General features: G+C 35.4%; 1 protein-coding gene across 1 annotated transcript; it reads right to left on the bottom strand.

Moving 5' to 3' along the window:
• Positions 1–8976: 8976 nt before the first annotated feature.
• Positions 8977–11723, bottom strand: LOC104093802 (elongation factor 1-alpha-like). Its single transcript, XM_009599621.4, has 3 exons — positions 11585–11723; positions 10219–10693; positions 8977–10132 (listed from the first exon to the last, which is right to left on the bottom strand). Exons 2-3 carry the CDS (start codon positions 10678–10680, stop codon positions 9251–9253), a joined length of 1344 nt encoding a protein of 447 aa, XP_009597916.1. The 5' UTR covers positions 10681–10693; positions 11585–11723; the 3' UTR covers positions 8977–9250.
• Between the last annotated feature and the right edge of the window lie 283 nt (positions 11724–12006).

Here is a 12006-nt window from a genome sequence, read left to right as displayed (position 1 = left end):
CAACCCGACTGGTCGTTTTGTATATTTGAGACATGTTTCCCCATTTGATTCTTCCTATGTATGTGTTTGTTGTTTTATGACTTGGTTGGTTTGGTCACGGGAAGATTTGAGAAGGATTTGAGACACTTAGTCTTATTTTGGAAGCTTAAATTGTAAAAGTTGACCAAAGTTTAACTTTTGTGTAAACGGCCTCAGATTGGAGGCTTGAGGGTTTCAACAGGTTCGTATGGTGATTTTGGACTTGGGGGTATGCCCAGATTTGGATTTAGAGGTTCCTAGGATGTTTTGATGTTATTTGCTGAGAGTTTGCAACTTCAAAGTTTGGAGGATACCTAAGTTTGATCGAGGGTTGACTTTGATTCTATTGGGATCGGATTTTAGTTTTAGAAGTTGGAATAAGTCTGTTTAGTCATTTGGGACTTGTATGCAAAGTTTGGGTTTAATACGGATTAGTTAGGATTGAATTGGACGTTTGGTTTGAAGTTTGGAATATGATGAACTTAAGAGAAGCTTAACATGTGTTTTCGCCGTCGATTCTTAGTTTTGATGTTAGTCATAGTGTTTGGAGCATTCAGAAAAGTTTGGATAAAGTATTGGGACTTGTTGGTGTGATTAGATGGGGTCCCGGGGGTTCTAGTGATTTCAGATCATTTCTGCTTGGTATTGGGTTGCTGGTTTTCTGATGTGTTGTAGTGTTTCGTGATCGCGGAGCTAGTCTCGCGATCGCGAAGAAGAGGGAGCAGGCAGAAGGATTTTTCTCTTCGCATTCGTGAGGAGGTATTGCGTTCGCGGAGAGGAGGGAGCAGTAGCAGCGCGATCGTGTTAGCAGGGCGCGCTCGCGCAGGAGTGATGATAGGGGAAAAGAATGCCTCCGCGCTTATGGAGCTAGGCTCGCGTTCGCGTACACTCAGCAGATGGTTATGTATCGCGTTCGCAAAGAAGGGGCAGCAACTGTGCAAGAATTTGTCCTTTGTGATCGCGAAGTGAGTCCCGCAATCGTGAAGTGTATAACTGGGCAGTGCACTGAATAATATAATTTGGGATTTTACTCATTTACTCATATTTTGAACCCTAAACTTTGAGAAGTGAAGTTTGTAGAGAGAAAGTTCACTACTACTTTGGAGATAAGCAATTTTCGCTTGAATTTAACTTTATACCATGATTTTTCATGGATTTCTACACCTAAAAGCTTGAATTTAAAGTAAAATTTGGGGGTTTTGACAAAACTTGAAGCGAATAATTGAGATTTGAAGTCTGATTTGGAGTCGGTTTTGGATGAAACTTGTATATTTAGACTCGTATTGGAATGAGTGTTTGGAATTTGTGAGTTTTACTAGATTTCGGGGTGCGGGTCGGGTTAACTTTTTAGTTGACTTTGAGTATTTGTATAAGGATCAAAGTTTTTTTATTTGAGGTTGTTTCTTATGGCTTTATTTGATGTTATTGAGTTCTTTTTTTACTAGATTCGGGTCATTTGGAGTTGAATTTAAAAAGTTATGCAATTTTTGCTTGATTTGAGGTTGCCGGGCGGAGTTAAGTCTCTTGTCTATCCTTGTAAGAGGGAATTCTCCCCATATGTGACTCGATCGCTATTTGATTCATGATTTAGGAGCCACGTATATGCGAGGTGACGAGCGTATATGCGTTTCTAGGTTTTAGGATGTATCTGGTGTTTGTTGATTTGAATTGTGCTTTATTGAATTAAGTAAATTTGCTACCCATGTTCAAATTGATTCTATGACCACGTGAAATTTTTTATTCATGAATTAGGAGCATACCTGGGTTATGACTTGTTGATTTGACATGAGGGTTATATTGCCATGTTAGACTTTATTGTAAATTCTAGTCATATACTTGCTTTATTTGCTTCATGACTTCTCGAGCTTCTATGGCCTAATTAGCTCATGCTAATAATATGATTAAGCTAGAAACCTGCTAAATAGCTTATTGAGACATCGTGATAAAATGAGGTATACGATATGTCATAGCTATCACTTAGCCATTTGAGCTTTTCATTGGCATTTTTATTATTATCATGTCTTGTGCCCTTTATTATATCGTTTCTTACACATATGCGTGAGTAAAAAGTGGTTTTTGAGAAAAGTTGAGGATTTTGCACTATGGGCACTTGAGCAGATATTGGTACTGATTATTGGATTGATGATGTTATGATGTGGATCGGGTTGCACGCTACAATAGTTGATTGATAATTATTAAATATAAAATGATCGATGCTTGGATTATGGATTCGTCCCTCCGGAGTCAGATGATTACCCATGTTACCTTGGGCCCTGTGAGTGTAGGCACCAGTGATTCTTTTAGTGCTTGTCAGATAGGTGGCATGTGTCAGGCACATAGATCGTGCTGTGAGTTGATGAGAAAAGGAACTTGAGCATGCATAGTTATATTTTTTAGACTCGTGCTATGAATTGAAGTATTATTGACTGGTATCAGTTTTACTCGAGAATTGAGATCAATGTTATTTTATTTGATTCCTATTATTTGAAAAGCATGCATAAATCCGCATGAGTTGTATTTTGCGCCTTTATACTTGTTATGATATCATGTCTAGCTTTCTATTGGATATTTCTCTCACCTGCTTATTTGATTGCTGGTGAGTGCCGGAGTCGACCCCCCGCCACTATTTCTTCAAGGCTAGACTTGATACTTATCGGGTATAATTATTTGTACTCATATTATGCTTCTTCATATTTTGTACAGGTTCTGAGACTGGTACGAGTGGTATTCATTCGGGATAGTAGGTGGATCCGTGGAGACTTCCTGGTGAGCTGCTCTACTTGATCGATTCGCAGCACATGGAGTCCTACTCCCTACTTCTCTCTTATTTCTATCTACTTTATTCAGACAGACATGTACATGCTCATTTGGAACACCCATAAGTTCAGGTGTCTAAATGAAAAATCGTGTCTAACTTTAAGTGTTATTCAGCCCCACACTACTCTTCTTTACATAGAAGTTAAAGGCGCTTCTTCACAGTAGCTAGTAGCTATGATGCTCCAACTAATTCCTATTTATTTTTGAATGTTTTACCAATGAAAAAACCAATTCCATCATTAAAACTGTGATTCGTATTCTAGGAGCAACACTGCTTGCAATGGCGTTATGAATTAAGTAAATTTGCTATCCATGTTCAAATTGATTCTATGACCACGTGAAATTTTTTATTCATGAATTAGGAGCATACCTGGGTTATGACTTGTTGATTTGACATGAGGGTTAGATTGCCATGTTAGACTTTATTGTAAATTCTAGTCATATACTTGCTTTATTTGCTTCATGACTTCTCGAGCTTCTATGGCCTAATTAGATCATGCTAATAATATGATTAAGCTAGAAACCTGCTAAATAGCTTATTGAGACATCGTGATAAAATAAGGTATACGATATGTCATAGCTATCACTTAGCCATTTGAGCTTTTCATTGGCATTTTTATTATTATCATGTCTTGTGCCCTTTATTATATCGTTTCTTACACATATGCGTGATTGAAAAGTGATTATTGAGAAAAGTTGAGAATTTTGCACTATGGGCACTTGAGCGGATATTGGTACTGATTATTAGATTGATGATGTTATGATGTGGATCGGGTTGCGTGCTACAATAGTTGATTGATGATTATTAAATATAAAATGATCGATGCTTGGATTATGGATTCATCCCTCCGGAGTCAGATGATTACCCACGTTACCTTGGGCCCTGTGAGTGTAGGCACCCGTGATTCTTTTGGTGCTTATTGGATAGGTAGCATGTGTCAGGCACATAGATCGTGTTGTGAGTTGATGAGAAAAGGAACTTGAGCATGCATAGTTATATTTTTTTAGACTCATGCTATGAATTGAAGTGTTATTCACTGGTATCAGTTTTACTCGACAATTGAGATCAGTGTTATTTTATTTGATTCCTATTATTTGAAAAGCATGCAGAAATCCGCATGAGTTGTATTTTGGGCCTTTATACTTGTTATGATATCATGTCTAGCTTTCTATTGGATATTTCTCTCACCTGCTTATTTGATTGCTAGTGAGTGTCGGAGTCGACCCCTCGCCACTATTTCTTCAAGGCTAGACTTGATACTTATCAGGTATCATTGTTTGTACTCATATTATGCTTCTTCATATTTTGTGCAGGTTCTGAGGCTGGTACGAGTGGTATTCATTCGGGATAGTAGGTGGATCTGTGGAGACTTCCTGGTGAGCTGCTCTACTTGATCGATTCGCAGCACATGGAATCCTACTCCCTACTTCTCTCTTATTTCTATCTACTTTATTCAGACAGACATGTACATGCTCATTTGGAACACCCATAAGTTCAGGTGTCTAAATGAAAAATCGTGTCTAACTTTAAGTGTTATTCAGCCCCACACTACTCTTCTTTACATAGAAGTTAAAGGCGCTTCTTCACGGTAGCTAGTAGCTATGACGCTCCAACTAATTCCTGCTTATTTTTGAATGTTTTACCAATGAAAAAACCAATTCCATCATTAAAACTGGGATTCGTATTCTAGGAGCAACACTGCTTGCAATGGCGTTATGATTCTCTAGAACATCATCATATGCTGGAATATCTTATTTTATTAAGATCCAACACGTGAATATTGTAATTATCCAATCCTTCATTATTAATTATCTCTTCATCAACTAATGGTTGTAGTTGTTTCTGTTCTTGTTGTGGTAGTGCTGAAGCGTGAGACCTGTCAACCACATTTTATGTCTAGAATAGGCATAGGCCATCGCTAGCAATATCAAGAAGATATAATTTCACAAATGGTCATCAGAATAAAATCTTTGAAAATAGCAGAAGCAAGGATAGAGAAGTTTTTACCACTTACCAGCTGAATAAATCGAAGAATCTATGTCTTACAATAAACGACCAACACAATATACTCACAAAATGACCGCCTAAATTAAAATTTTGAATCTTCCTCTTCGTATGCAAAAATGAGAAAATGTAGCGCCACATGTGAGCTAAGATAGCAGCAGGGATGGAGGAAGCTTGGGGAAGTGAGATTTGCTAGCTATGGACCGAAATCTGAGCTCAATCAATGAAAATATTTACCCAGAGACACTGCTAGGGTACGCCGAAAATGGGGGATATATCATATATGGAGGAAACTGATTTGGTTGTTTTTGTTTCATTTTTGGCAAAATATACTTATTTATATTTTGGGCCAAATTGTATTTTTCAAGACTTTGAGGGTGGGTACAATACACATTTTCACTTTGTTAATCCTAAGAACCCGTTTGGACATAAAATTTGATGGAAGATTTTTCCAAAAAAAAATTATTTTTTTCGAAATCAGCATTTGTTCATAAAATTTTTAATTTTCACTTGAAGATGCATTTTTGAAATTTTGGAAAACTACAAAAAGCTGTTTTTTAACATTTTCACTCAAATCACTCACAAAACTTCAAAAACAACCCAAACTGAAATTTATCTCCAAACACAACTCTAAATTTCAAATATCATTTTCACTTGAAAAATAATTTCACTATTTTTTAGAATTTTACAATTCTTATGTCCAAACGCCTACTAATTCTCCCTAACCTTAAAAATGGGTCACCTTGCAAAGAATTATTACTGGAGGTTTAGTTCGCCAATTGAGTTTGTAAAAAGGGTCGATTACCTAACGGAACCAACTAAGCTATAGGCAAGTTCTTTTTAAGTAGAATCCACGATCAAAATTCGATTTGAATAAAATTTCTAAACGAAAAGATTTATTGTTCTTGATAATTTCACGCTCTGAAATTCACTATTCCTTACTCTCCATTTCAGTTTACGTGAACTTTTTTCTCTTTTCGAGAGTAAAAAATACACTCAAAGAATGAAAGAAAGATGGTTTGAAGTCCAAATTTTAAATAAGATTGATTTAAGGAAGAGTAAATTAAACAAAATAAACAGAAAGTAATTGCAATATTAAATGTCTATAACTTTTAACGGTAATTACTTCAATTATATTTTGAAAGTAGCATAAACTTTAAAAGTATGTGCTCAATAATCTTGAACTGTTATGTCTAATGTCCCCATCAAGAAGCTAAAGCTAAGCTTTTAGATTCACATTAGCTTAACCAGGAAGCTAAATAACTCCAAGTAGCAAAAGTAAGATCACTGAACGGACTTGAATTTAATTAAAGATTGATAGTGAGGAAAGACAAGTTCAGCTTTTCTTTCTTTTTTTCTTTTTTGGATGAATCACTTTTTCATTTATTGTTTTTTCTTCACTTTCCGTTTCTCAATTACTCATGGCTATAAGTTTTGTGTCATGTTAATGTGATCTAGCTGTTTCTTATAATCGAAGAGAGAGAGGCAAAGGTAATTAGTATTCCAAAATCAAGTAGAAATACTAGGTGAGTACCTTATTTCTCAAAACCAGCATCGGGGAAATTAGCATGAACTTTTTGAATTATTTATATTGGGTTAGAACTCATGCTCGGAAGTGATCGCCATCAAAGTCCCAATAGAAATACAAATAATTGTAAGTTAGGAAGTAAATTCAAAGAGAATCCGCAATAAGAGGAAAGACTGCCTACTAAAATTGTTTGAAGCAATATAATTGATATTCATCAAGAAATTAGGCAATAATGTAAGTTGAGATTTAAACTTATTCTCTGAGAAAAGAAGGTATATTTACTAAATGTAATTGAAAAAGAAAGAGAAAATAGGTAGATAAAAATGGAGCAGCGAATGATTATAAAAACTTTCTACTTCTATTCTATGTGGTCTTTGCACCTCTAACATTATTTTCTTCAACCTGATAAGAGTATGCGAGAGCATGAAAATATTGGAGGACTAAAAGGTAAAAGGGGCAGGAGTATTTACGTTAACTCTAGTCTCGTATTCCTTTTCGCCTTTTTAGCTTTTATTCCTAGCACTTTTAAAATAAAAAAAGTTTCTTTCCATTCAAGAATCTTGAGAGTGATAATACATGTGCATTGCAGTGCCTTGTTCCCGATTTTTTTTTACTCTTTTCATACATATTTACAAATTCATTTTGTAACATGAATTAACAATAAAATTAACCGTATTAACCTTTACTATATTTTCAATTTATTAATTGAAAATATAACACATATTTGAAAACTCTTTAATTCAAGCGCAACTTTGAAAAACAAAAAATTATTCTTGATATCTTAAAAAAATCAATTGTGGACCACAAGAAAACTAATTAAAATAGACCGAAGGGAGTAGACGGTTATCTCAAACATCAAACTAGCAGATAATTGTGATCTCCCTATTTTGGATTTGGGGAAAGAATATGTAATTTACTCTTTATCTATGACACGCAAACGTACACTGTAAAGCACAACCAGACAGTTTCAAGAAGTCACTATGTGTTTTTTAAGTCGTAAAATTATGTATCAACTCAACCATGCAAAAGTCAATTCCGAAAATTAACTTCAGTGAAGCCATATATTCCTTTACAAGCTGAACTCTGTTAGGCACAGCATGAGAGCAGCTTAAAGGCAGGTGAAATTCGCATAACTGTATAAATTCTGATCTTGTAAAGCTTACGGGTCACACCAGTTTTGTTCCTTCGGAGTATAGAAAGGCACATCAACACAGTAACAAAAGATTGACCCTTTAAATGAATCAAATACCTCAATTCTTGCATACCCTATCAAAGAGGGTAAGAAAAACAACCACATAATTAGAGCTTTCATATGAACCCACAATTCGATGTCACCAATTTTAGCAAGGGCAAAGGTCCAAATATACCCTTGTACTATGCGAAATTGAGCACATTTTACCTTCGTTAATACTTTAGCTCAAATATGCCATTACCGTCACATAGTTGGTCCATATATGCCCTTAGAGTTACACAGTTGGCTCATATATGCCCTTAAAGTTACACAGTTGGCTCATATATGCCCTTTTCGAAACGAAATTCACCCAAACTAATTAGCTCTTCCGTTAATTGTATTAAAGTGTATTACAAACACTATTTCCTTTTTATTAGTATTTTTTTTTTCTTTACCTTTCTCTTTTTTCTTTTCTTCTCTTTTTTTTTCCTTTTTCTTTCTCCCTTATCCGTTTCCTCCATTACTGATGTCTTTTCCATTTTTGTCACCAATTTCACTTAACAAAACTCATGAATTCCAATTACTAAAAAAATTCTCCCGTAAGGTAATCAAGTTCACTGGCCCTCTAAATAAACGAAATTAAATTGTTCCAAAAATTATGGTTTAAACTTTAAAATAATAAAAACATCTCAAACTTTAACAATACTCAAAAGACCAGAATATTTAAATTATTTCCAGAAAGATAATTTAATGATTAAAAACCTAGAGTTCAAGTTGTAGTGTTATAAATTTGCGTCGTTAGCCTTTTTTCATCTTTTTTCAGCTGGACATTTTTTATTTTTTTATTAACTATGTAAATTAGGTGTGTACATGGAACGGGTTAGTTAGGTTTTTATCAAAATCAAATCAAACCAATTATATCAATTTGGATTGTTTAGATTTGTTGAATTTTTCGGATTTTTTGCTACATAAATATTATTTCAATTTACTTTGTTAAACTTTTTAGAACTAAATATATGTTCAGTAAAAATTAAAAAATTGACAAACATATGATCTATAAAAATATTAACATATGATCTAGTAATGGAGGAAATCGGATAAGGTAGAAAGAAAAAGTTTTAAAAAAAAATAGAAAAGAAAAAAGAAAAAAGAAAAAAGAAAAGTAAAGAAAAAAAGTATTAATAAAAAAAAATAACGTTTATAATACACTTTAATACAATTAATTAGTTTGGATAAATTCCGTTTCGAAAATAGCATATATGGACCAATTATGTAACATTAAGGGCATATTTGAACTAAAATATTAACAAAGGACAAATATGCTCAATTTCGTATAATACAAAGACATATTTGAACCTTTTCCGTTTTAACAAATTACATATCTTCAACTACCACATTGTATAAGACATTTAATCTTCACTCACAGAAGGCAAAGAGTTGAAAATTTTAAAAAGCTCAAATTAAGTACTTTAGGCAAAAATCCTGAGCTGCCATGGATAACAACCACGGAACCTCCTCAACACAATGAAGATCATGCTCGCCACCGCCTGTCAAGTACCCAGCTCTGGGAAAGGCTACCTGACATACAAGGCAGAGAACCAGAACCTAAAAACAAAGACAAAATCATAGCATAGCTAAATAAAAGAGTGTCTACATAACACACTTGATGATAATAGATAACATAGGAACCACCAGCATTACACTGCACTGTTCACTTTTTCTTCTGGGCAGCCTTGGTGACCTTGGCACCAGTTGGGTCCTTCTTGTCGACATTCTTGATGACACCAACAGCAACAGTTTGTCGCATGTCCCTCACAGCAAAACGACCCAATGGTGGGTATTCAGAGAAGGTCTCAACAACCATAGGCTTGGTAGGGATCATCTTAACCATACCAGCATCACCATTCTTCAAGAACTTAGGCTCCTTCTCAAGTTCCTTACCAGAACGCCTGTCAATCTTGGTCAAGATCTCAGCAAACTTGACCGCAATGTGGGAAGTGTGGCAGTCCAGCACTGGTGCATATCCATTTCCGATCTGACCAGGATGGTTCATGATGATGACCTGGGAGGTGAAACTGGCAGCCCCTTTGGCTGGGTCATCCTTGGAGTTTGAGGCAACATAACCACGCTTGAGATCCTTAACAGCAACATTCTTAACATTGAACCCAACATTGTCACCGGGGAGTGCCTCCTGGAGAGCTTCATGGTGCATCTCTACAGACTTGACTTCAGTTGTCAGACCAGTAGGCCCAAAGGTCACAAGCATACCAGGCTTGAGGACACCTGTTTCAACACGACCAACAGGGACAGTACCAATACCACCAATCTTGTAAACGTCCTGAAGCGGAAGACGTAGGGGTTTGTCTGTGGGCCTCTTGGGCTCATTAATCTGGTCAAGAGCCTCAAGGAGGGTTGGCCCCTTGTACCAGTCAAGGTTGGTAGACCTCTCAATCATATTGTCCCCCTCGAAACCAGAGATGGGGACAAAGGGAATCTTGTCAGGGTTGTAACCAACCTTCTTGAGGTAGGAAGAAACTTCCTTCACAATTTCATCATACCTAGCCTTGGAGTATTTGGGTGTGGTAGCATCCATCTAACAAAGAAAAAATAACAAGAGAATTAGCATGACATGTCATGTTCATTATCATAATCAACTCCATACAACCCATAAAAGCAAACCTTGTTGCAGCAGCAAATCATTTGCTTAACACCTAGGGTGAAAGCAAGCAATGCATGCTCGCGAGTCTGACCATCCTTGGAAATACCAGCTTCAAAACCACCAGTGGTGGAGTCAATAATAAGAACAGCACAATCAGCCTGGGAAGTACCAGTAATCATGTTCTTGATAAAGTCCCTGTGTCCGGGGGCATCAATCACAGTGCAGTAGTACTTGGTGGTCTCAAACTTCCACAAGGCAATATCAATGGTGATACCACGCTCGCGTTCAGCCTTAAGCTTGTCAAGCACCCATGCATACTTGAATGACCTCTTGTTCATCTCAGCAGCTTCCTTCTCGAACCTCTCAATAACACGCTTGTCAATACCACCAAGCTTGTAGATCAAGTGACCAGTGGTGGTCGACTTTCCAGAGTCGACGTGGCCAATGACCACAATGTTGATGTGAACCTTCTCTTTACCCATGATTCCTTAGAAACTGAAGATCATCACAAGAACAGAAAATCAATAATTAAATTTTGATAGCCATAGAGACCAAAATAATTTCTACAAAGAAACAAACACTCAATTAGACTCTTGGTTAACTGTTCTCTTTGTTGTTGAAAAATGTGAAACTTAATCTAGACCGTGTAATATTTAAATTTTGGGGGTGGCATGAGGGACCACGAAGAAATTTATCTTTTGCTGTTTGATTAACAGAAAACATCTTCCAAGGAAAGGATGTTCCAGGAATGTATTCCCTAGACAGAATTCATTTTCCTTTTCAATTATTCTTACTGTTACTCCACATGAATTCAACAAAACAATTGGCCATTGTCATCAATCTGGATGTCTATAAATTTTAATATAAACAATGCTATCAACCTTTCACAACTTCTTAGCAAAAGAGTTCAGTTACAAATCAAACACATAATAAAAAGGAAAACTTTTCTATCATACCAAACGTACTACAGTCTATAGTTTCCAATAGCCGCAGATTCATAATTCAATTGACTTTCAAGTGTATATATTATAAAAAACTTTTTTTAAACCATCAACAGATCTGAATCCATGTGTAGCAAATCAAATCGAATTTACCAATTATAAATTCACATAACATTAGTTCAAATCTAAAATAAAAAAACAAATAGACAATACCACAACACGAAATTAAGAAATGGAAGCACTATAAACATTAACTTACAAAGTTATTATATCAATTAATTAGTAAACTAAAACAGATAAATTTCATAATTCAAACATAAGAAAAAACTTCACAAGGTAATTAGACTGTGTTTTTCAACAAATCACTGACAAAACACAAATTAGAATACAATTGATTTGTATAAATATATATAAATAGTAGGCAGAAAAATGGAACAGATCTAACCTTTAGAAGACGAAAAGAAAAGACGAGAGAGCTTCGCTAAAACCCTGGCTGCGCAGAACAAATGAAGCGAAGCGTTAGGGTTTGAGAAATGCACTGAGTGATGTTTTTATAGCTCAGAAACCGTACCCGGGTTGGGCTTTTTGGGCCCCGCTGTATTAGATTTACGTAAATATGCTTACGTAAATCTATTGGATTTAGTTTAGAAGACCAGAAGGGCAAACTTTATTGGATTTTGAGTTCTGGCCAATATATATATATATATATATATATATATATATATATATATATATTAGGAATATAAAATCATGAATACAATGTCGATTTACAAAAATAACTTTATAATATTAAGCATAATAACTTATAGTAAAAGGATATAACCGGAATTCTAGACATTAGCCTTGTAATCTTATTAGTTTTAGGAC

This window comes from Nicotiana tomentosiformis, chromosome 2 (genome assembly GCF_000390325.3).
Source record: "Nicotiana tomentosiformis chromosome 2, ASM39032v3, whole genome shotgun sequence".
NCBI lineage: Eukaryota > Viridiplantae > Streptophyta > Magnoliopsida > Solanales > Solanaceae > Nicotiana > Nicotiana tomentosiformis.
Note: the sequence above shows the minus strand (reverse complement) of the source record. Positions and strands in the feature narration are given on the sequence as shown.

Coding starts and splice junctions, on each gene's coding strand:
- LOC104093802 (XM_009599621.4), bottom strand. CDS start 10,680: ATGGGTAAAGAGAAGGTTCACATCAACATTGTGGTCATTGGCCACGTC. Junction 10,133..10,218: donor TGATTTGCTGCTGCAACAAG/GTTTGCTTTTAT, acceptor TTTCTTTGTTAG/ATGGATGCTACCACACCCAA.